Genomic DNA, 27,038 nt, shown 5'->3' on the forward strand with positions numbered 1-27,038 from the left:
CTAGGATTAAATGTCAGGAATTGTGAAAAACTGAGTTTAATTGCATTTGGCTAAGGTCTATGTAAACTTCAGACTTCTCTGTTGTAGCAATTGAGCCTGGGGATGAGGATTTATAGTGGGCTAACTAGCGGTCTTATGAAAACAGGCCATGCGTCACCATTTTGTAACTTTATTGATACACTATTGCAACAAAAACCAACATAATCCCTACATGGATTTCACTATTGCAAGGACGATGATGGCCATTCGAGACTCATGAAAAACCCATCGCTCAGAATAATACATATTAAACTTTTATTATCTTCAAAAGAACATATGTTTCTTAGCATTACATATTTTTAAGTGAAGCTACAACAGGTTACATAAAACCACAGTATGGTTACACACTGCAACCTGTATGTCTGATATAAAAACTAAGAGAGGGTGCATAGTGCAATCTGAGACTAATAAAATGATTTCAGCCAAATCCTTTCCAGTCAATTTCCATTATGCCCCCACTGAAAAGTGGGAAAGCACTGATTTAGGAAGACAGACACTTAAAACAAAAAGACCGGTGAATCCATCCATCCAAATTGCATATCTTGTCTTTTTCCCATCAAGGCAGCTCTTACTTTCTCCTAAACCTGAAACAGAACCAACGTGTCAAAACATTATTACAGTACACATGGAGTTAAACCTGTAACAGAACTAACATATCAAAACATTATTACAGTACACATGGAGTTAAACCTGTAACAGAACTAACATATCAAAACATTATTACAGTACACATGGAGTTAAACCTGTAACAGAACTAACATATCAAAACATTATTACAGTACACATGGAGTTAAACCTGTAACAGAACTAACATATCAAAACATTATTACAGTACACATGGAGTTAAACCTGTAACAGAACTAACATATCAAAACATTATTACAGTACACATGGAGTTAAACCTGTAACAGAACTAACATATCAAAACATTATTACAGTACACATGGAGTTAAACCTGTAACAGAACTAACATATCAAAACATTATTACAGTACACATGGAGTTAAACCTGTAACAGAACTAACATATCAAAACATTATTACAGTACACATGGAGTTAAACCTGTAACAGAACTAACATATCAAAACATTATTACAGTACACATGGAGTTAAACCTGAAACAGAACTAACATATCAAAACATTATTACAGTACACATGGAGTTAAACCTGTAACAGAACTAACATATCAAAACATTATTACAGTACACATGGAGTTAAACCTGTAACAGAACTAACATATCAAAACATTATTACAGTACACATGGAGTTAAACCTGTAACAGAACTAACATATCAAAACATTATTACAGTACACATGGAGTTAAACCTGTAACAGAACCAACATATCAAAACATTATTACAGTACACATGGAGTTAAACCTGTAACAGAACTAACATATCAAAACATTATTACAGTACACATGGAGTTAAACCTGAAACAGAACTAACATATCAAAACATTATTACAGTACACATGGAGTTAAACCTGTAACAGAACTAACATATCAAAACATTATTACAGTACACATGGAGTTAAACCTGTAACAGAACTAACATATCAAAACATTATTACAGTACACATGGAGTTAAACCTGTAACAGAACTAACATATCAAAACATTATTACAGTACACATGGAGTTAAACCTGTAACAGAACTAACATATCAAAACATTATTACAGTACACATGGAGTTAAACCTGTAACAGAACTAACATATCAAAACATTATTACAGTACACATGGAGTTAAACCTGTAACAGAACTAACATATCAAAACATTATTACAGTACACATGGAGTTAAACCTGTAACAGAACTAACATATCAAAACATTATTACAGTACACATGGAGTTAAACCTGTAACAGAACTAACATGTCAAAACATTATTACAGTACACATGGAGTTAAACCTGAAACAGAACTAACATATCAAAACATTATTACAGTACACATGGAGTTAAACCTGTAACAGAACTAACATATCAAAACATTATTACAGTACACATGGAGTTAAACCTGTAACAGAACTAACATATCAAAACATTATTACAGTACACATGGAGTTAAACCTGTAACAGAACTAACATATCAAAACATTATTACAGTACACATGGAGTTAAACCTGTAACAGAACTAACATACCAAAACATTATTACAGTACACATGGAGTTAAACCTGTAACAGAACTAACATATCAAAACATTATTACAGTACACATGGAGTTAAACCTGTAACAGAACTAACATATCAAAACATTATTACAGTACACATGGAGTTAAACCTGTAACAGAACTAACATATCAAAACATTATTACAGTACACATGGAGTTAAACCTGTAACAGAACCAACATATCAAAACATTATTACAGTACACATGGAGTTAAACCTGTAACAGAACCAACATATCAAAACATTATTACAGTACACATGGAGTTAAACCTGTAACAGAACTAACATATCAAAACATTATTACAGTACACATGGAGTTAAACCTGTAACAGAACCAACATATCAAAACATTATTACAGTACACATGGAGTTAAACCTGTAACAGAACTAACATATCAAAACATTATTACAGTACACATGGAGTTAAACCTGTAACAGAACTAACATATCAAAACATTATTACAGTACACATGGAGTTAAACCTGTAACAGAACTAACATATCAAAACATTATTACAGTACACATGGAGTTAAACCTGTAACAGAACCAACATATCAAAACATTATTACAGTACACATGGAGTTAAACCTGTAACAGAACTAACATATCAAAACATTATTACAGTACACATGGAGTTAAACCTGTAACAGAACTAACATATCAAAACATTATTACAGTACACATGGAGTTAAACCTGTAACAGAACTAACATATCAAAACATTATTACAGTACACATGGAGTTAAACCTGTAACAGAACTAACATATCAAAACATTATTACAGTACACATGGAGTTAAACCTGTAACAGAACTAACATATCAAAACATTATTACAGTACACATGGAGTTAAACCTGAAACAGAACTAACATATCAAAACATTATTACAGTACACATGGAGTTAAACCTGTAACAGAACTAACATATCAAAACATTATTACAGTACACATGGAGTTAAACCTGTAACAGAACTAACATATCAAAACATTATTACAGTACACATGGAGTTAAACCTGTAACAGAACTAACATATCAAAACATTATTACAGTACACATGGAGTTAAACCTGTAACAGAACTAACATATCAAAACATTATTACAGTACACATGGAGTTAAACCTGAAACAGAACTAACATATCAAAACATTATTACAGTACACATGGAGTTAAACCTGTAACAGAACTAACATATCAAAACATTATTACAGTACACATGGAGTTAAACCTGTAACAGAACTAACATATCAAAACATTATTACAGTACACATGGAGTTAAACCTGTAACAGAACTAACATATCAAAACATTATTACAGTACACATGGAGTTAAACCTGTAACAGAACTAACATATCAAAACATTATTACAGTACACATGGAGTTAAACCTGTAACAGAACTAACATATCAAAACATTATTACAGTACACATGGAGTTAAACCTGTAACAGAACTAACATATCAAAACATTATTACAGTACACATGGAGTTAAACCTGTAACAGAACCAACATATCAAAACATTATTACAGTACACATGGAGTTAAACCTGTAACAGAACTAACATATCAAAACATTATTACAGTACACATGGAGTTAAACCTGTAACAGAACTAACATATCAAAACATTATTACAGTACACATGGAGTTAAACCTGTAACAGAACTAACATATCAAAACATTATTACAGTACACATGGAGTTAAACCTGTAACAGAACTAACATATCAAAACATTATTACAGTACACATGGAGTTAAACCTGTAACAGAACTAACATATCAAAACATTATTACAGTACACATGGAGTTAAACCTGTAACAGAACTAACATATCAAAACATTATTACAGTACACATGGAGTTAAACCTGTAACAGAACTAACATATCAAAACATTATTACAGTACACATGGAGTTAAACCTGTAACAGAACTAACATATCAAAACATTATTACAGTACACATGGAGTTAAACCTGTAACAGAACTAACATATCAAAACATTATTACAGTACACATGGAGTTAAACCTGTAACAGAACTAACATATCAAAACATTATTACAGTACACATGGAGTTAAACCTGTAACAGAACCAACATATCAAAACATTATTACAGTACACATGGAGTTAAACCTGTAACAGAACTAACATATCAAAACATTATTACAGTACACATGGAGTTAAACCTGTAACAGAACCAACATATCAAAACATTATTACAGTACACATGGAGTTAAACCTGTAACAGAACTAACATATCAAAACATTATTACAGTACACATGGAGTTAAACCTGTAACAGAACCAACATATCAAAACATTATTACAGTACACATGGAGTTAAACCTGTAACAGAACCAACATATCAAAACATTATTACAGTACACATGGAGTTAAACCTGTAACAGAACTAACATATCAAAACATTATTACAGTACACATGGAGATGGCATTGGAGCAGCTGTTATGGTAATCTGAACAGTGACTCAAACACCTGCCCCTCCCCGGAAACCCAAAATCTGGGAACATCCATTGGTCATAATGACGGGTCGCGGTTGTACTCATCATACCACTGGTAATATTTCAAATTTAAGTGTCACAGCAAAAATCTACAGAAAAGCATGGATAAACATGAGCTGATAGCACAATATCCACCAGACTACGTTGAAGAGGAACCCACTAAATATGACATCACTTACTTGGCCTTGGACTTGAAGCCGCCGCCTCCTTTCTTGTTCGTTGGAATTCCAAGCCTCTTCTTATCCTCAAAGGAGGGTCTGAGGGTGAAATAAAAGACATTACACGTCACCTCCATACAGACACATTTCCTGTGTGGTTGTCAACGTTTCAATGCAGTTACGGGTATTAACTACATTTTGGAAAGACACTTACCCAGCTCTGTACTGCTTGAGTGCTTTCTTACTGGTGTTTGTAAGTTCTTTGTCAAATACAGACTTCTTGGCTGGTTTACCAGCTTTCTGTTTTGTACCTAAACGCAAAGAAATACAGACAATCCATGAGTTGTGTAGTAGGACCCCGCATCTCTACACATTTAATAACATCTGCTAAATATGTGTATGTGACCAATACAATTTGATTTGATTTATTTAGTTGTGCTGTAGGACCCAGTGTTTAGTAGGACCCAGTGTTTAGTAGGACCCAGTGTTTAGTAGGACCCAGTGTTTAGTAGGACCCAGTGTTTAGTAGGACCCAGTGTTTAGTAGGACCCAGTGTTTAGTAGGACCCAGTGTTTAGTAGGACCCAGTATTTAGTCAAGTATTTTTTATCCTAATTTTCCCCAACTTCGTGATATCCAATTGGTAGTTACAGTCTTGTCTCATCGCTGCAACTCCTGTACGGACTCGGGATTGGCGAAGGTCGAGAACCACGTGTCCTTCGAAACATGACCCTGCCAAGCCGCTCTGCTTCTTGACACACTGCTCGCTTAACCCAGAAGCCAACCTCACTAATGTGTTGGAGGAAACACCGTACATCTGGCGACCGTGTCAGCGTGCATGCGCCCGGCCCGCCACAAGGAGTTGCTAGAGCTTGATGGGACAAGGACATCCCAGCCAGCCAAACCCTCCCCTAACCTGGATGACGCTGGGCCAATTGTGTGACGCCTCATGGGCCTCACGGTCGCGGCAGGCTGCGACACATCCTGGGATCTAACTAGGGTCTGTAGTGAAGCCTCAAGCACTGCAATGCAGTGCCTAAGACCACTCGGGAGGCCCATATTTAGTTATGTTGTAGGACCCAGTATTTAGTTATGTTGTAGGACCCAGTATTTAGTTATGTTGTAGGACCCAGTATTTATGCAGCCAGCAGGGTGGTATGGGGCTGGAGAACAGAGGTGAATTGGCCTAACAGTTGTAAGGAGGGGCACCTTGTAAACTGTTTTATACATCTTAAAGCACACAGAGCACGAAACAAGGGTTCCAAAGCATGCAGCAAAAAATTAAATAAACTGCTTCACACACCAAAAATATGAACAATTGTATTTTGTTCGCTGCTGGTTAAAACAGGAAGAGGTGAGCCTGCATACTGCAATCAGATATGAAACTCCAGAAGTGCTTATTCTGGTTCATGTCCACATCAGGATGATAGTGGTGGCCGTGGAAGTCTTACAAGCCACTTGGGAGCATAGAAAATTAAAGACCAGGGCCTGTATTCATAAAGTGTCTCAGAGTCGGAGTGCTGATCTGGGATCAGGCTCCCCACCTGCTGTCCATGTAACATTATTCATTATGATCCAATTCATTGTGATCTAAACTGATCCCAGATCAGCACTTTTCGTAAATATGTGCCCAGTTCTTTATATATGAGTCCCACCTTTCTGGACAGGCTCGTCCTCTGGCATGGCCCTGGCTCGTTTGGGTTTCCGGTCCCTCTTGGCTGCTCGCTCAGCGTACATCTGGGACTTGAGGATCTCAAACTCTGCTCTATCCTCAGACTGAGAACAACACAGAGAGAAAACAGTGACTGGAAAGACACATAGCTAACCGGAATAGCGCTCAACAAAAATATGACGAATAATGTGTGTACGCAGAACAGGGTCGGGGTCAAATCATATAAATTCAGGAAGATAACTGAATTTCCTATTCCAAAAAATGTACCTCAACCCTGATACATGATATCCTGTATATTTAAGATGTATATGACCATGTATTATAAGTTACATAGACATGATAGGGATATGTGGTCATTCACAACACAATAAATGTCACCACAGCTAATTTAATTTCAGTGGTGAAAACTAAGGGAAGAAAAGAGCTCACTAGTTTTAAATGCATGGTCAAAGTAATAAAGCTCAGATTATATGGACCGATGTAGACCCGGAGAACTACAAAGAATGATTGCAGAAGAATGCAAAGTAAACATAAATGTCTATATATGACAGGACTGACAGCTTTAAGCTTGGAGACAGCTAGCCTGAGTTGGACTTTCAGCATGCCTCATGGGTTTATACCTAGTTCAATATAATAATTAGTGAACAGAGGTCATAAATGGCAGACTTGTCAAATGTAATGGTTGTGATGCTATAAAATATGAAAATGATCAAATCAAGATTCCTGAGTGGAAACAGCCTACATTGGGAATTCTGTTAACATTTTTCAGTGCACAGAGAAAAGACAGAAGATCAAGGAAAACAAAACGGACAAAATCAAAAACAGTCGTAGTCTACCAGAAAAGGAGCACACATACCGATAACACTTTCTTTTTCCCCTCTTTGATGAACTTCTCTCTCTTCTTCTTTCCTCTCAGGGCCAAGTCAAAGTCAGCCAGCGCTTTGGTCACTGGCAGAGACAAGGGTGAAAGGGTTAAATCATGAATGATGCAGATGGGGCTGAATTGTCCCTGTGCTTTTAGGGGTCATATGCCCACCTTTACAATGTGCTCACAAGCAGATCAAGGAAAACAATTACAGACAGTTGGCCCCAAAAGGCTCATTTTCATACAAAGTTCTGACCCTTGCTGGGTCTTAGGCAAGGGCCTGTTTTAGTTGAGCTGTAGTCAAGCTCATGTGCATTGGTTGCAGTGAGAAGATATTATGTCCATGGTAATGCACTTTATGTAGTTTCCCATCTAAGGCATGCTGGGATAGGAAGACGCCACCTAGCAGTAGTGAGGAGCGTAGTACGGAGGTTGGCAGGCCTATAATGCGTGTTGGTCTGTGCTACTCACTGCGGTCTTTTTTGCGCTCGTCGTGCGTTTGGAACCACGTCCTCTGGGGATCCGTTTCGTCTGCGTTCTGTGCCAGCCGCTTCTGTGCCACGCTGATCTGAATGACACGTGCACATAAGCATAGGAATACACTAGTACCCACACATACACACAAAATACGCAGCTTTTTACCTGAGCCTCTGAGTGAGACATGGCCCTCTCCTCTCTCTCCAGACGCATCACGGCGTACACGTCCTTCTCCAGCTTCTCAATCAGGTCTCTGAACTTCAGAATCACCTCTGGAGGAGAGAAAAGTTGTAGGCCTGATCACAGACAACGATGAGACAGCCTATAGGGAAGAGGTCAGAGACCTGGCCGTGTGGTGCCAGGACAACAACCTCTCCCTCAATGTGCGCAAGACAAAGGAGCTGATTGTGGACTACAGGAGGGCCAAACACGCCCCCATTAACATCAACGGGGCTGAAGTGGAGCAGGTCGAGAGTTTCAAGTTCCTCTGGGGCGAAAATCAAGAACAAACTATTATGGTCCAAACACACCAAGACAGTCGTGAAGAGGGCACAACAACACCTTTCCCCCTCAGGAGGCTGAAAAGATTTGGCATGGGTCCTCAGATCCTCAAAAGGTTCTACAGCTGCACCATCAAGAAGCATCCTGACCGGTTGCATCACCGCCTGGTATGGCAACTGCTCGGCATCTGACTGTAAGGCGCTACAGAGGGTAGTGCGTACAGCCCAGTACATCACTGGGGCCAAGCTTCCTGCCATCTAGGACCTCTATACTAGGCGTGTCAGAGGAAGGCCCCGAGAAATTGTCAAAGACTCCAGTCACCCCAGTCATAGACTGTTCGCTCTGCTACAGCTCCTCAACAGCGTCTACCCCCAGGCTTATGGCCTCCTGAACAACTCATCAAATGGCCACCCGGACAATTTACATTGACCCCCCCCCACACACACACTGTACCAGTAACCACTGTATATAGCCTCATTATTGTTATTTAATTTTCTTGTTACTTTTTTTTTTACTTTAGTATATTTAGTAAATATTTTCTTAAACTGCATTGTTGGTTAAGAGCTTGTAAGTAAGCATTTTACAGTAAGGTCTTCACCTCTTGTATTCGGCGCATGTGACAAATAACATCACCTCTGAAGGAGGAGTGAGGAATGTGTCACGAAGTCAAATCAATAGATGAAGTGAGAAGAAACCTTTTCAGAGAGGGGCCTGAGAGGTCCACCACAATGCCTCTCCTGCTGCAGTACTCTCTCTCACATACTAAAACCTTCATGGGCGTGGAATGTAACAGGCAGGGCTGTGAGTACACCAGTGAGAGGAACCAATTAAATTCCTGCCTAGAAACAGAGATGTATTGGTTGTCTAGATGTGTAAGGAGTTGACCACGCCTATCAGAAGGTTAGAAATATATGTGCTTGTGTAATCATGCCTTGACTTTGCAGCTGTACGACCTAGTGGGTGAAAAAACATGGTTTGAGATTTTTTTCTTGTTGTCCGTTTGAGTTTTTACTTAGTTTGTTCAGAACCTAACACCATTTACCTAGTGGCCATGAAATTGAATAAAATCATTTAACATTCAACTGTATAATTTTGGTGGACTAGACTCTCCCTTGAAATGAACAACACACAGTATGTTGAATGAGTGGTAAGCACACTGAATATCCTTATGTTTTATTTCTTCTTCATTTACCCAGGTGATACCCATTGAGATATTAATCGCCTTTTGAATATTTTAGAAATGAATCCTTCCTTGAACTAATTGCCGATATGAATTGGTTGGATTGGTAAAAGTAACGGGGTGATATCCTTGCTAACACCGATCCAAACACTAAGATCTCACCTCAAGGAAACAAGGATGTATTTCTGCAGTATTTCAACAGGGTCGTGGTATTGAGCTTTTACCTTGTGGCAGGACGCGGGCCTTCACGGGGGTCTTGGCCTTCCTGACGATGTCCTTTAGCATCTTCCTCTCAGTCTCGCCCACCAGGGACACAGAGCGACCGACCTTGCCGGCACGGGCCGTGCGGCCCACCCTGTGGACGTAGTGCTTCACTGTGTTGGGCATGGTGAAGTTAATCACCTGGGGAGGAGAACGAGGACGTTAGCGGGTGCATCTCAATAATCACAAAATGGCTTCTTCGGCATGGTGACCAGCTGAGGAGAATGTGTTCATTTCTACTAGTCTTCTGCCAGCTACTCGATTGAGTTCAGGGAGGAGAAAAGACTAGAACAAATGGTGGAAGCAGGGCGCTAGCTCCACCCCCCCTCTCTCTGCAGGGCAGTAGCTCCACCCCCCCTGCAAGGCGGTAGCTCCACCCCCCCCCCTCTCTGCAAGGCGGTAGCTCCACCCCCCCCCCCCTCTCTGCAAGGCGGTAGCGCCGCCCCCCCCACTCTGCAAGGCAGTAGCGCCGCCCCCCCCCCACTCTGCAAGGCGGTAGCTCCACCCCCCTTCTCTCTGCAAGGCGGTAGCTCCACCCCCCCCACAAGTTTCAGCCAAGTCTTTGGGCTAAATGTCCCCTCCCTTTCAGAACTTCGTAAGAAGTGCACACTTGCGAAATCGTGATATTTCCAACTAATCTGTGACATAAACAAACTAATCAGTGATGAAAGCAGTTCAATAATGTCAAGTGTTCTTGTAAAGCATTTTTCCTAGAAACATATTTTCCTAGCACATAAACACTTTACAGAGAGCCCTTACCGTCTTCACGCCATCGATATCCAGACCTCTAGCCGCAACATCTGTGGCCACAAGGATGTCAATCTGTTCATCTTTGAACCGCCTATGATGAGACACAAACTATTTACTATGATGGATACACAAACTATTTACTATGATGAGACACAAACTATTTACTATGATGATACACAAACTATTTACTATGATGAGACACAAACTATTTACTATGATGAGACACAAACTATTTACTATGATGAGACAAACTATTTACTATGATGAGACAAACTATTTACTATGATGAGACACAAACTATTTACTATGATGATACACAAACTATTTACTATGATGAGACACAAACTATTTACTATGATGAGACACAAACTATTTACTATGATGACACACAAACTATTTACTATGATGACACACAAACTATTTACTATGATGACACAGACTATTTACTATGATGAGACACAAACTATTTACTATGATGAGACACAAACTATTTACTATGATGAGACACAAACTATTTACTATGATGAGACACAAACTATTTACTATGATGAGACACAAACTATTTACTATGATGAGACACAAACTATTTACTATGATGAGACACAAACTATTTACTATGATGAGACACAAACTATTTACTATGATGAGACACAAACTATTTACTATGATGAGACACAAACTATTTACTATGATGACACAGACTATTTACTATGATGAGACACAAACTATTTACTATGATGAGACACAAACTATTTACTATGATGAGACACAAACTATTTACTATGATGAGACACAAACTATTTACTATGATGAGACACAAGAAACGATTTACTATGATGGATACACAAACTATTTACTCCATGTTACATAACCCTGGTTTGGGTTTTAATGCATCTTCATACTGCACATCTCTGTTCTTATGAATAGATCAATCCAGCAACTGTATTGAGTCACAGGGTACTTGCATACTCAGTCATCACCTGTCTGAAGACGTCTCAAGGCATGGTGATGGCTGGGTATGTACTATACTTGTTACTATTTTAAATAAGTCTGATTCACACTGTAGGGCCGACCCAAATCCTACTATGCTGGCTCAGATTGTTCCCTTTCACATTGTCCTGTACAGCACCATTCCAGCAACTATGGGCAACTATGGTGTGGAAGTGTAACCAGGTCAGTACCATACAGCCGGGCTCTGTTACACTACGTTTGTTTTTATGAGTCTAGATACCTGAGGCTCTCCAGTCTCTGGGTCTGGGACAGGTTCCCGTGCAGCTCTCCCACCTTCAGCCCCATCAGGCCCAGGAGGATGTGCATCCGGTGGGCCTGCTTCTTGGTCTGGGTGAACAGCATCACATGGTCCTGGAAGGTCCGTGTCAGCAGGGCTGAGACACAGACCCAGGAGACAATACACAAAGTTATTCACCAGATTGGAAGAGAAATGGAAAAGTACTATACTTCACAGTGAACCTTCTGCTACATGTCGTACTATACTTCACAGTGAACCTTCTGCTACATGTCGTACCACAGTGAACCTTCTGCTACATGTCGTACTATACTTCACAGTGAACCTTCTGCTACATGTGGTACTATACTTCACAGTGAACCTTCTGCTACATGTGGTACTATACTTCACAGAGAACCTTCTGCTACATGTGGTACTATACTTCACAGTGAACCTTCTGCTACATGTGGTACTATACTTCACAGTGAACCTTCTGCTACATGTCGTACCACAGTGAACCTTCTGCTACATGTGGTACTATACTTCAGTGAACCTTCTGCTACATGTGGTACTATACTTCACAGAGAACCTTCTGCTACATGTCGTACCACAGAGAACCTTCTGCTACATGTGGTACTATACTTCACAGTGAACCTTCTGCTACATGTCGTACTATACTTCACAGAGAACCTTCTGCTACATGTCGTACTATACTTCACAGAGAACCTTCTGCTACATGTGGTACTATACTTCACAGTGAACGTTTTTCTACACGTAGTACTATACTTCACAGTGAACCTTCTGCTACATGTCGTACCACAGTGAACGTTTTTCTACACGTAGTACTATACTTTACAGTCTACAGAACAAATGGACTGTGATAGTCGTCCAGACCACTCACCGGCCACAATAGCCTCCCTGTCTCCTTCCCTGGCTGGTCTGATCCTGACAAACTCCTGTCTGAGGTAGGGCGCCACGTCTGTGTTACTGTTCACAAAGATACGAACCGGCTGCTTCAGAGAGACCGACGCCAAGTCTTTCACCTGGAGAGGAGAAAAAGAGAGAGATAGCGAGAGTGTGAGTGAGTGAACACTATTTCAATAAACGACACAGAAAAGGAATGGAAAACGAAGCAATAGTGATGAGAATGGAATAATAAGCAGTATGTCAACACAAACCGTGACCAGACACTAACACATGACTCCATTTATCAGCCAATCATCAACATGATGACAAGTGGAATCGGGTGGGTAAGCACAGAACTGGAACACAGCCTGTATCTATCCTAGACCAGGTTTGGTGACCAATGGGTTAAAAAAGGAATGCAGGTTGTGTCCTCACCTCTTCACTCATGGTGGCAGAGAAGAGCATGGTCTGTCTCTGGTAGGCACACATCCTGATGATCTCCTTCATCTGCTCCTCAAAGTACTCGTCCAGCATCCTGCAATTTAGGGGAACATTAATGTATATAAGGGAAAATCTGTGAAATCTGGGCCGTATTCATTAGGGCACACAACGGAAAATGCGTTAACCTGTTTGGGCTAGGGGGCAGTATTGAGAATTTTGGAAAAAATATGTGCCCATTTTTAACTGCCTCCTACACCAACTCAGAAGCTAGAATATGCATATTATTGTTCAGGTTTGGATAGAAAACACCCTAAAGTTTCTAAAACTGTTTGAATGGTGTCTGTGAGTATAACAGAACTCCTATGGCAGGCAAAAACCTGACAAGGTTTCATGCAGGAAGTGGCCTGTCTGACAAGGAGTCGTGCGTCTTGCATCTGTTTATTGAAAAGTAAGGATCTTAGCTGTAACGTGACAATTCCCAGGGCTCCAATAGGCTCTCAGGACGCGGGAAAATCATGAAGGTTGACGAGGCAGCCTCAGGCTGAAACAGATTATCATCTTATTCAAGTGTCCCATTAGGTGACAATGGAGTGAGGCGCGTGCGCGATTAGCCCCCGTGGAGTATTTTAATTCGGCTGTTTAGTTTATTGCAGATTCCCGGTCGGAATATTATCGCTTTTCTACGAGATAAATGGCATAAAAATTGGTTTTAAACAGCGGTTGACATGCTTCGAAGTACAGTAATGGAATATTTAGACATTTTTTGTCACGCCATGCGCTATGCTCGTGACCGTGGATTACCATTCTGATAGTGTCTAGAACTCACGAACAAAACGTCGCTGTTTGGATATAATGATGGATTATTTGGGACCAAACCTACATTTGTTATTGAAGAAGAAGTCCTGGGACTGCATTCTGACGAAGAACAAGAAAGGTAAGAACATTTTTCTTATAGGAAATAGGATTTTGGTGAAGGCTGAACTGCGTGGGTGTCTAAATAACTAGCCCTGTGATGCCGGGCTATGTACTTAGAATATTGCAAAATGTGCTTCATCCGAAAAGCTATTTTAAAATCGGACATATCGAGTGCATAGAGGAGTAATGTATCTATAATTCTTAAAATAATTGTTATGCTTTTTGTGAACGTTTATAGTGAGTAATTTAGCAAACTGTTAGTAAATTCCCCGGAAGTTTGCGGGGGGTATGCTAGTTCTGAACGTCACATGCTAATGTAAAAAGCTGGTTTTTGATATAAATATGAACTTGATTGAACAAAACATGCATGTATTGTATAACATAATGTCCTAGGGTTGTCATCTGATGAAGATCATCAAAGGTGAGTGCTGCATTTAGCTGTCTTCTGGGTTTTGGTGACATTATATGCTGGCTTGAAAAATGGGTGTCTGATTATTTCTGGCTTGGTACTCTGCTGACATAATCTAATGTTTTGCTTTCGTTGTAAAGCCTTTTTGAAATCGGACAGTGTGGTTAGATTAACGAGAGTCTTGTCTTTAAATAGCTGTAAAATAGTCATATGTTTGAGAAATTGAAGTAATAGGATTTTTAAGGTTTTGAAAATCGCGCCACAGGCTGCAAGTGGCTGTTACGTAGGTGGGACGAATTCGTCCCGCCTAGCCCAGAGAGGTTAAAAAGTTTTGCAACAAAAAACGAAAATGACTGTTTATCAGACAAGGCCAGGTTGCTCCCCGTTAAAGTTTGTTTTCGTCCATTTGGTGCCTACTGATGAACACCACCCTGAATTGCTGTGTAAATAATTATAACTATCCTGTGTTGAAAATGTATATAGCCTGTAAACGATAGGCCTTCTCAATACTGTATCTGTTTGGGAGATGGTCCAGACGTATGGGGTTTGGCCATAGACAGTGCATTCAGAAAGTATTCAGACCCCTTCTTACACATTTTGTTACATAACAGCCTTATTCTAAAATGTATAAAATATATATTTTTCTTAAATCTACACACAATACCCATAATGATAAGGTGAAAAAAGATTAAGAAATGTTTCAAATGTATATAAAAAAAACATCTTATTTACATAAATATTCCTTTGCTATGAGACAGAAAAATTAGCTCCCCATCCAACCTAACAGAGCTGGAGAGGATCTGCAGAGAATGGGAGAAACTCGCCAAATACAGGTGTGCCAAGCTTCTAGCGACATACCCAAGAAGACTCAAGGATGTAATCGCTGCCAAAGTTGCTGAGTAAAGTACTGAGTACTGAGTACTGAGTAAAGAGGCAAAATACTATCGTAAATATGATATAAAAAAAAAAAAATACAAATTATAATTTAAAAAAATAAATGTTTTTGCTTTGTCATTATGGGTAGTGTGTGTAGATTGATGAGGGGAAAAACAATTTCATCCATTTTAGAATAAGGCTGTAACGTAACAAAATGTGGAAGAAGTCAAGAGGTTTGAATACTTTCCCAATGCATTAACAACTCGACCAACATATGAAAACTGCGTCTCATTCATTCCTATGGATGGATCAGCCTAACCGTCTTACCGGTCAGCCTCGTCCAGGATGAGGATCTCAATCTGGCTGAGCTCAAAAGAGGGCGTGTTGTGCAGGTGGTCAATCAGTCGACCTGGCGTGGCGATCAGGACGTCAGGGCCCATCCGCAATGCCACCTCCTGGGATTTGAGGTCCAGACCCCCTACAAGGCATCCCCACGCGCGCGCACACACACACACACACACACACACACACACACACACACACACACACACACACACACACACACACACACACACACACACACACACACACACAAAGATTCCTGACCCTTTGTCTTTACATCAATACGTCACACATTCATTGGTTATATTCCATGCAACTAAATATTTGCATTCACAACTAATGTATGACAATATCTCCAGTTGAATAACGCCATGGAGTAAACCAAAAAGTATATTAAACGAATCCACGATTAATTAGCACCGAACAGCCAACTACTATGGTCTGGGAGCAGAATAGGATGCTGCACAACTGCTGCCAACCAGCTTCATACTACCAGAGACGAGATCACAGACGTCGGCCATATGGCTCTAAAATCGTGGGCCATTTTGGATCAAGTGGTCCGGTTCTCTCACTCACCCACAGCCAGGCAGGTGGTGATGCTTGTGAACTGGGCCAGCTGGCGGGCCACGGCGTGCACCTGGATGCCCAGCTCACGCGTGGGCACCAGGACTAGCACACGGGTCACCGCTGCCTGTTTGGGCTTGTAGATGAGACGCTCCAGCACAGGAAGCATGAACGCTGCCGTCTTACCTAAAAGAAGAAGAGGGAGGAAGAGGAGGAAGCACAGGAGGGCCGAAGAAAGAGAGAGGAGGGGGACGAGGGAGAAAGAGAGAAGGAGAAAGAGGGGAATGGGAGGGGGAGAGGCAGAGGAAGGTTTAACAGGTGGACCTTTTCACAATACCATTGTAAATATGGTGTGTGTGAGCCTGTGCGCTTGCAGGGAGCAAACTTGAGTGCTGCAGCTCTGTGCCAAAACACGGCAATCTACTAACATAAAATAACACACACGTAACTGCTGTCGTTAATGCAGTAAAGGTCTGATGGACACTTCCGGTGCGTATGTGCCTATCTGTGTGTGAGTGTGTGTCCTGACACGTCTCGTTTACCAGTGCCGGTAGCAGCGCAGGCACAGATGTCTTTGCCCAGAAGCCCCACAGGTACACAGGCCTTCTGGATGGGAGTGGGCTGCTTGAAACCCATAGCAGTGATAGCCTGAGGACACACATTGTGAAATAACTTGTCTGACTTCTCAATTTCTGGCCAACACGGTCATAAATTACACATACAACTGATATTTAGATAACATTTTAATTACAGAGTGCTATTTTTTGTTTTTTATTCAACTATAGTCCGAGTCAAATAAATGCAGGACTACTGCTCTGCTTGGTACAATTTCATTTTCCAACCAATTTCCAAGTTAACTTCACCCACCTTAAGAATAGGCCTGGAGAGGTTCATGTCGGGAAACATGAGTTTGTCGTCATAGTTTGAGGCATCTTCAAAGAAGGCCTCTGGAGGCTGTAGGTAGAGAATGAGTAAAACATACTGCTATTATAGCAGCAATAGCAGGGTCCTAGCAATAGAAACAGTGCCACGGTTAATCCCTCTACAGCATAAATGTGGGAAACTCAAAAGTATTTCTTACAATCCATCTGTTCAACGCTCACCTCTTCTGCCTTTGTCTTCTTTCTACCTTTGTCCCTCACCGTATCTGTGAGAGTAAAACCAAGTTTAAAAGTTACTGAGTGTCAATACCGAAAGTAAAACAATGAATGCTTCAAGCTCTACCCACCTGCTTTGGTGAGAACCTCTTCATCCCCCGATGTAAACTCCTCCCCATCATCATCATCACTCTGGTCTTCGTCATTGGATACCTCAGCCCCATCTTCAGCGATATCAGGTTTCTCAGCTTCTTCCTCCTCATCTTCATCATCGTCGTCATCTTCCTCTTCAGCGTCCTCTGAGGGAATCTCTGTTTTTTCTGTCGTCTTTGCCTTCTCCTATATAGACATTGAAGGAAAGGGAACGTGCCCTTATTGACAAACACTGAAGCAGTCATCACAGGAAATGTCATGTGTCTTGTCTGCAGGTTCCATAATACAACAACTATGTTCATTTACCTTTTCAAACTACAGGACATCTTACCTCTGTTTTGCGCTTCTTGCGTACTTTCTCAATCTTTTCATCCAAGGTGGTGGGGGCTTTCTGCAGCACAATAACACATTTAGTTCAGTGTTGTATGAGTTGGTGCAGAATCAGAGTAACAGTAGTTCAGTCTTTTTCAGAGTTGAATCAGCAAGTAGCCTGGATGTCAGCCTGTCTCCGCTTAGGCCAACTAATTTGACAGTTATGTTTGCTACAAAATGACAAAGGAGCTGGCTGAAGCACAAGACTGGCAACCAGGCTTTGAGTCTTGACCAAGTTTTTGCCAAATTGCATACTCTTAGACTGGCAACCTACCCTCTTCTTCAGCTGTGCCATCACATCTGCCATAGCCCAGTCCTCGCTGTAGAGTCCATCCCTCTCTCCAAACTCAAAGTCAGCGCTGAAGTCTCCAGCGCCATGGCCCTTCAATGTTTTCTTCTTCTTGTTGAGTACTATTGGCTGTTCCTGTTAGCATAGAGTGGAGGGATGAAACACAATGTCTGGTATTATAACTTACATTAACTTTCAAGAGAAATACACCAGAAAGTTAATCAGGGTCTAATTTATTTTTCTTATGCAGTGACACTTCTATCCTGGAGGAAATTAACTAGCTAGTGAATGATTGCCTAAATGCAATAGAACAACTACCACTCAGGTTACTAACGTGAGATATGCAGCAAGCTAGCCACTTTGATCAGTATAACTGACTGTCTGGCACGCTTGTTTCCAAACTTACATCTTCGTCGTTAGACTCTGAATCAGTCTCCTCGGGAACATCGTCATGGTCCTGAATTGTCCCGACCAGGTCCAAATCTGACAGCATGGTTCGGTTCGTGTTAACTAGCTTGAGCTCCACAGAAAACAGTGATTCGGCTACCCAATGCTAGCTAGCGGGTGTTAACCAGTTGAATCTATGCCTGTTCCAACACGTGTGCGTACCAAAATAGGAAGTGTATAGTCATCTACATCCGGTTACCTTATCGTGCTTGACATATTTAGCGCCCTCTACGGCATCGGGGCGAATACTACATCTGCGGTAATGATAGGTACGGGTGTTACGCAAAGATATATATAAACCAATGATATTCAGTGCATTCGTAAAGTATTCAGACCCCGTTACTTTTTCCACGTTGTTACGTTACAGCCTTATTCTAAACTGGATAAAGTTCATTATTTTCCTAATTAATCTACACACAATACCCCATAATGACAAAGCGTTTTTTAGACATTTTAGGCCAATGTATTAAAATAAAAAACTGAAATACCTTATTTACGTAAGTATTCAGACCCTTTACTATGAAACTCGAAATTGAGCTCAAGTGCATCCTGTGTTTCCATTGATCATCCTTGAGATGTGTCCACAACTTGATTGGAGTCCACCTGTAGTAAACTCAATTGACTTGACATGATTTGGAAAGGCACACACCTGTCTTTAAGAGGTCCCACAGTTGACAGTGTGGGACCTTATAAAGGTCAGACCAAAAAAACAAGCAATGAGGTCGAAGGAATTGTCCGTAGAGCTCAGAGACAGGATTGTGTCGAGGCACAGATCTGGGGAAGGGTAACAAAAAATGTCGGCAGAATTGAAGGTCCCCAAGAACACAGTGGCCTCCATCATTCTTAAATGTAAGAAGTTTGGAACCACCAAGACTTCCTAAAGCTGGCCGCCCAGCCAAACTGAGCAATTGGGGTAGAAGGGCCTTGGCCTGGGTGGTGACCAAGAACTCTGACAGAGCTCCAGAGTTCCTCTGTGGAGATGGGAGAACCTTCCAGAAAGACAACCATTTCTGCAGCACTCCACCAATCAGGCCTTTATGGTAGAGTGGCCAGACAGAAGCCACACCTCAGTAAAACGCACATGACAGCCTGCGTGGAGTTTTCCAAAAGGTACTTAAAGGACTCTTAGACCATGAGAAACAAGATTCTCTGGTTTGATGAAACCAAGATTGAACTCTTTGGCTTGAAAGTTAATCGTCATGTCTGGAGGAAACCTGGCACCATCCTCACGGTGAAGCATGGTGGTGGCAGTGGCATGCTGTGGGGGTGTTTTTCAGCGGCAGGGAATGGGACTAGGGCAAAGGTTCACCTTCTAACAGGACAACGACCAAAAATACACAGTCAAGACATTGCAAGAGTGGCTTCAGGACAAGTCTCAATGTCCTTGAGTGGCCCAGCCAGAGCCCGGACTTGAACCCGATCGAATATCTCTGGAGAGACCTGAAAATAGCTGTGCAGCAAAGCTCTGGAGAGAAGAATGGGAGAAACTACCCAAAGACAGGTGTGCCAAGCTTGTAGTGTCATACCCAAGAAGACTCAAGGCTGTAATCGCTACCAAGTTGCTTCAACAAAGTACTGAGTAAAGGGTCTGAATACTTACAGTACCAGTCAAAAGTTTGGACACCTACTCATTCCATGGTTTTTCTTAATTTTTGCTATTTTCTACATTGTAGAATAATAGTGAAGACATCATAACCATGAAATACCACATCTGGAATCCTGTAGTAACCAAACTTCTTCAAAGTAGCCACCCTTTACCTTGATGACAGCTTTGCATTTCAATTAACAGTTGTGCCTTGTTAAAAGTTAACTTTCTTTCCTTCTTAATGCGTTTGAGCCAATCAGTTGTGTTGTGATGAGGTAGGGTTGGTATACAGAAGACCAAGTCCATATTATGGCAAGAACAGCTCAAATAAGCAAAGAGAAATGACAGTCCATCATTACTTTAAGACAGGAAGGTCAGTCAATCTGGAAAATGTCAAGAACTTTGAAACTTTCTTTAAGTGCAGTCGCAAAAACCATCAAGCGCCAATGATGAAACTGGCTCTCATGAGGACCAACACAAGAAAGGAAGAGCCAGAGTTACCTCTGCTGCAGAGGATAAATTAATTTGAATTACCAGCCTCAGAAATTGCAGCACAAATAAATGCTTCACAGAGTTCAAGTAAGACACATCTCAACATCAACTGCTCAGAGACTCTGAATCAGGTCTTCATGGTCAAATTGCTGCAAAGAAACCACTACTAACGGACACCAATAAGAAGAGACACGCTTGGGCAAAGAAACACAAGCAATGGACATTAGACCAGTGGAAATCTGTCCATTGGTCTGACGAGTCCAAATTTGAGATTTTTGGTTCCAGCTGCTGACTTTGTGAGATGCAGAGTAAGTGAACAGATTATCTCTACATGTGTGGTTATCACCATGAAGCATGGCGGAGGTGTGATGGTGCTTTGCTGGTGTCTGTGACTTATTTAGAATATATGTTTTTCAACAGGACAATGACCCAACACACCTCCAGGCTGAGTAAGGGCTATTTGACCAAGGAGAGTGATTGAGTGCTGCATTAGATGACCTGGCCTCCACAATCCCCTGATCTCAACCCAATTGAGATGGTTTGGGAAGAGTTTGACTGCAGAGTAAAAAGCAGCTAACAAGAGCTCAGCATATGTGGAAAGTCCTTCAAGACTGTTGGAAAAGTATTCCAGGTGAAGCTGGTTAAGAGAATGCCAAGAATGTGTGAAGCTGTCAAGGAAAAGGGTGTTAATTTTACTTTTTTTGGTTACATGATTCCATAGTTTGTCTTCATTACAATGCAGAAAATAGTAAAGATAGACAAAACCCTTGAATGAGTAGGTGGCCAAACTTGACTGGTACTGTATGGAAATGTGATATTTCCATTTATTTTTAATACGTTTGCAGAAATGTCTAAACCGGGTTTGTCATTATGGGGTATTGTGTGCAGATTAATACATTTTGTAAATCAGTAATAAAATGTGGAAAAAGTCAAGGAGTCGGAATATTTGAAACCTTTGGATTCTTTGCCATCTACTGGTCATTGAGGCTTTGAAGCCTCTGGTCAGTTATATTGGCACACCCCAGTAGGACCAGTCCTCCATAAGAAAGCAACAGTATATCAATTAATTGTTAGATGTATTTTGTTGTAGTGGGGACATTAACAATCTCAATAACTATATACTTTAAGGGCAGTTTAAAGTATAAGTACGCATCGTGTCTAATAGAATACATGTGGCATAAACAAATATTAAATGGTTAGTGTTAAGATGGAGGCATGGTGGCTTCAGTGGTTAGGGAGTTAAGGAGACATGAGGGCTTCACAGTACCCCCTATATAAATGTTGTTCGGCATTACCAACTATTCCCAACCAGGGGTACTAGGCCCATCCACAGGTGGGTACTTAAGACCATAACCGCATTGGTGAAAGGCAACTTTGGGTGTACATGGGGCAGATAAACTTTCCAGTTGGCAGTAGGGAACCACTTAATGCGAGCATTAAAGTGCTCAGACAATACAATATTTCCCAAGGAAATCTGGTTTTCCACCATAGGTGGACGCATTTATGGTTCCGTTTTTAAAAACATGCTCATACTTTAAGACCAATAGTCCACTGCCATTTTCCATCCAAATAATTGTGGAAAGATCTGTCAGACAATAGACGTTTAAAATGACACAATAATGCAATCCCCGTGAACAGCAGGCCATCATGGCACTTGGTGGATTAGAGTCAGGAAACTGGCCCAATAGTCTGACCCATCAATACAAAAAATAAAATGGATCCTTGGCCATCATAGCATCAGTGCCAAATGAATCATTGAGAGCATGGTGGATTGATAAATGCAAGGACAAGCTCTTAAGACAATTTATTAAGACCACCATATTGTCTGTTCAACAAATCACCCTCACCGCGTACACGCTTCAGCCAAACACGGCATCAATACTCACTTTAATCTGCATAGCAAGTCAGAGGCCAACATTTTAAAACAAATCGTCCATGACACTTTATTTAAAAAAAATCAAAACAAAGTTACAAAATTCAAACTATACAGGAGCCTAAAGAACAGGATTTTGAAGGGATTACACTCAAATCATCAGTCCAGTAGGGAGACTCAAGGTCTGGAGGGACGCATTCCTGGGGGTAGTGGGCCTGGAAAGAGAATATTCAGGATTAATAGTAAAAGTGCCATGGCTTGAATAATGAAGCATTAACTCATTTTAACATCAAGTCTCCAAAGACAAAACTCAACCTGAGTTCATGCATCTGGGCTCAGAGTAATCCTGCTTCAATGAGCTTCATCAGCATCAGGTTCAGCTCAAATGAAAATCATCACCGCAACAGAACTGATGTCTCAAAGGCTGAGTGTACACAGACAGCACAAATCTGATCTTTTGCCACTAATTGGTGTTTTGACCAAACAGACCTTTTGCCAATAATTAAGAAAAATATCTGATTTCAGCTGCCTGTGTAAACACAGCCAAACAAATTTTACTCAGAATCCTGAAAGATAGTCACCCTCACCTCTCATGCCTGGGTGTGGTGGCCTCATGCCGGGAGGGGGCATGCCCATTGGACCTCCACGGCCAGGGAGCATTCCCATTGGAGGACCCATGGGAGGCCTCATGCCGGGGGGAGGACCCATCATACCTATAGTGGGCAAAGCATAGATTATGTTAATCCCAGTCAATAAATTAATGTAAGCACAAATACCCACTTCCTAAATACAAATGTTGATCATGCGAAGTTGAGTGAAGGTTCTGGGCTCAGAGTAATCCAGCTGATGTAATGTTTCAGCATCAAGTTCAGCTCTAATTATCAATCATCACTGCAACAGAACAAAAGTCTACTTTCCACTGCGAATGAAGCTAGGCAGCCATTGTGATTCAGTCCTTACCTGGAGGGGGTGCACCACGACCCATGGGAGGGGGTCCTCCTCTGCCTGGTGGGTACTGTGTGGGGGCACCAGCAAGGGTGGCACCAGCTGCTGCTGCAGCGACCGTTCCCCTGCCCTGTGGGGTCATTACCTTGGGAAGGGGGTACCGCATTTAACACTGTGGTCAAACCAAATAGCGTAGTTCCAAGGCCCCAACTCAGACATCAAAATCTCCAGAGATCGATTAATACTGAACTTGTGTAATCAAACTCATGCAATTATACAAATCTCTACAGTAAAATCTCAGACGCAGCAGAGAGAAGACCGTGCTGTTTTAAAGCACATTATCTAGTCTACGCACTTTACCATGACTTTTGTCAAACAAGATCTATACTGCTAAATATAGTGTTTATGGAATTTTCAATTTGCCTAGCATTGTTCCATCCTGAAAACATACAAAAAATATTGTTTGGACTTAAGCAAAAAAATAGTACCCACCCAAGAGAAATCTGCAAGCTAATCCCCAGTAATCGTCCACCATAGCACCATTACCTATCTTTAGTTCTCAGTAAGATGCAGATGGGATAAGAGGGAACTTGTGACCCGAGACCTTAAGCTTACCTGTTGCGAGGGGCCTCCTACTCCCCTGACCGGCCCAGCGAGGCCTGCGGGTGCCTGGGGCATGGGTGCTCCGGCAGGGACGCCTCTGCCAGCAGCCCTGCCAACTCCTGGGCCTCCTGCCACACCAGCCAGGGGCACACGGGCAATGCCAGTCTGAGGGGGGGGGGGGACACTAGGTCAGATAACACCCCTATGAATTTCTAAGTACAGTTAAATCTCAAATGATTAAACGGCTCTGGGCTCAGAGTAATCCTGCTTCAATTGGTTTCAGCATCAGGTTCAGCTAAAATGATCATCACTGCCACAGAACAAACTAACTGGTAAACCTCCCACATTGATCCAATTAAGCCACCCATCGAGTAGGAAACCCCACTGTGATAAAATGCCTTCATTATGACAGACACTGAGCATTTACACTACAGAAACCCTACAGGTGGTGAGGAACGGCTTACATCTTTGGGAGGGGGTCCTTCCACTGTCATGGAGACCAGATTCTCTCCTCTGAGCAGCACCAGGCCTAGTACCCTCTTCTCTTCACGCTCAGGCTGTTTGGAATTCTTGGGCCTGTCAAGGGGAGAGTAGGGGTTAGAGCAAAAAAGATTTGTACCTTCTATTTCCTTGTCTGGAATACAATAGCATGAAGGATCTGATAAGCAACCATCCATTTGCCAGCTCACTTCGACATTTTTGCAGTCAGACCCAGGATTAGAACTGGCAACCATCTAGTTGATGGCTCACCTTTAACCATTAGGCTACCCCCCCATTCAGTGAATGCTTCTGGGCTCAGAGTAATCCTGCTAAAGTAATTTGTTTCAACATCAGGTTCAGCTATAATGGTCAATCACTGCAACAGAACCACTGTCAACCTTTCTAAACCTGCCCTGTTTGATAGCGGCAAATGTAATGATAGAGATCCAAAAGCAATTACTGATTGTTCTTAACAAAAAAACATTACTTACTTTATCTTCCTGAACTCGTCACAGTCACACAAGATGAGGTTCATGTGTTTGTCAAAGGCTTTGAAAGTCCCGATGAAGATACGACCGTCCTGCAGGATGCACCGCATCCTGAAGTCGATGTGTTGCAGCATCTTACTACTCTTTCCAACAGTCTGTAAAATTAGGCATAAATCAATTCTTGCAACACTATACTAAGAATTGACAAACCTCAGTAATCATGCTTCAATTATTTACAGCATCAGGTTCAGCTCAAATGAGCATCACTGACAGATCAACCCAAATTGAACCAAGTTACCCACTGACTATCGGCCATCATTGCTGGCATGGAAATTAATACATTCTTAACTCAGATCATGACCAGACCTCAAGAACAAAAAGGAGGAACCTTGATTGTAGCAACTAGAAAACTAGGTAGGTTGTAGATTGAATATATTAGTCAAGTAATGCTACCTACCAAAAAAAAAAAAACTGGACTAGCAGACAGACAAGCGGCACTTTCGCCACGACAAAGTGGTAAATTGTCAGGTGGACATTTCGATGGCAACATACAATCATGATAACGTTGACGGGCTTGGAGCCTAACGTGAATGAATGAAGCCAGGCATGAGCATGCAGCCAACCAACTAGCGTTAGCTAGCTATGCTACCTAAACAAGTTCTGGTCATGATCAACTACGGCCAGGGTTTAGTTTTGCATGGACGTGCTGGTCAAAACTATTGTATGAAAAAGCACATTACAACAGTATCATAAACGTATGCAATTTGTTTCAAATGGCGAATGTAGCTAGCCATTGTAGTCTTATAAGCTAAGAGTGAAACAAAGGCCTACACGCCTACGTTGTACTGACGTTCGTCACCCGGACAGAAAATAAAGTTTCCACTGAATAAAAAAAACTAAAATATATCATAAAATACGTAAATCATACTTCAATTGAGTCAAGAATAAAAGCCTTACCATGGTTGCAGTTCTGATGGCTCCGATGTAACTCGGATCACGCCAAGCAAACTCAAAAAATTGACCCGCGAAGCTCCCAAACTAGGTGCTGCCAGGTCCGTCTTTATCCGCGAGTTACAGGAAGTGACGATGCACTCGTGTGAACCCGTTAAAAGCGAGAAGCGCTCTTTACACGCCACTTCGATACAAGCTATGACCGGAAGTAACTTCTTAGTAGCGTGTTAGGAGAATGTGCATAACAGGTTAGGATAATTAAGTTAAATTAAGGAAAAGGTTTAGGGTTTGCGAAAATGCTCTCATTCACCTGCTACGAAAATCACCTCCGTTCGTAGTTGCAATCGAAGTTACGTGAAAAGTGTGTCCCCGTTAAAACCACCGTGTGTCATTTATTCAGTCACTCAAAATAACGGACCTTGCTATCGTGGATTTAAAATGGTTAAGGTAAGGGTGAAGGATAGGGTACAGGTTAGGTAAGGCTTATAGTTAAGGTTAGGGGCTAGGGTAAGAGTAGGAACATCCCAAGGATCTGGATAGCACAAAAGTCAAAATGACGTATCATTTATATTTTTGTTTCATAACTCAATTATATATATTTAACATATTTAAAACAGATAATGGTACACATGTATGATAATAATATAATGTACGCTCAGAATGGGTTCTTACGGGAACATAGAAAGTGAAACACAAAATATATTTTTTGCGCAAGCGTAGTTTCCGTTGGGACTCCCTGCATGCCACTTCCGTACAAGTGCATTTTCGCCAGTGTGGACTCGAGTCACATGACTTTGACACATTTTATGACTTGAGACTTCATTTGATAGAAAGTAAAATAACTTGACTTGGAGCCTCAACACTCAGGACTCGACTTTGACTTGAGACTGATTACCGGTTATTGTCTGGCCAGGTTTTGTCACTCATTTTGTGGCACAGAGTCTCAGCCAGGGACATTAATGCCCTTTTCTAAAAGGAAAATAAAAAAACTGATTGGCTTGGG

At 41.3% G+C, this 27,038-nt stretch overlaps 2 protein-coding genes across 2 annotated transcripts; both read right to left on the reverse strand.

The window, feature by feature from the left end:
• Nucleotides 1–277: 277 nt before the first annotated feature.
• Nucleotides 278–18,823, reverse strand: ddx27 (DEAD (Asp-Glu-Ala-Asp) box polypeptide 27). Its single transcript, XM_014168159.2, has 21 exons — nucleotides 18,578–18,823; nucleotides 18,157–18,306; nucleotides 17,842–17,901; nucleotides 17,489–17,696; nucleotides 17,364–17,407; nucleotides 17,128–17,214; nucleotides 16,803–16,908; nucleotides 16,273–16,446; nucleotides 15,682–15,832; nucleotides 13,149–13,248; nucleotides 12,709–12,850; nucleotides 11,814–11,967; nucleotides 10,592–10,673; nucleotides 9,796–9,973; nucleotides 8,056–8,162; nucleotides 7,885–7,981; nucleotides 7,405–7,496; nucleotides 6,532–6,652; nucleotides 5,092–5,188; nucleotides 4,899–4,976; nucleotides 278–623 (listed from the first exon to the last, which is right to left on the reverse strand). The coding sequence occupies exons 1-21, from the start codon at nucleotides 18,662–18,664 to the stop codon at nucleotides 608–610; spliced, it is 2,331 nt and encodes a 776-aa protein (XP_014023634.1). The 5' UTR covers nucleotides 18,665–18,823; the 3' UTR covers nucleotides 278–607.
• Nucleotides 18,824–22,484: 3,661 nt separating this feature from the next.
• On the reverse strand, nucleotides 22,485–26,153 carry snrpb (small nuclear ribonucleoprotein polypeptides B and B1). Its single transcript, NM_001141050.1, has 7 exons — nucleotides 26,042–26,153; nucleotides 25,088–25,239; nucleotides 24,581–24,692; nucleotides 24,129–24,281; nucleotides 23,529–23,658; nucleotides 23,156–23,281; nucleotides 22,485–22,783 (listed from the first exon to the last, which is right to left on the reverse strand). Exons 1-7 carry the CDS (start codon nucleotides 26,042–26,044, stop codon nucleotides 22,746–22,748), a joined length of 714 nt encoding a protein of 237 aa, NP_001134522.1. The 5' UTR covers nucleotides 26,045–26,153; the 3' UTR covers nucleotides 22,485–22,745.
• Nucleotides 26,154–27,038: the final 885 nt, after the last annotated feature.

The sequence above is a fragment of the Salmo salar genome, chromosome 22 (assembly GCF_965601325.2).
Source record: "Salmo salar chromosome 22, fSalSal1, whole genome shotgun sequence".
NCBI lineage: Eukaryota > Metazoa > Chordata > Actinopteri > Salmoniformes > Salmonidae > Salmo > Salmo salar.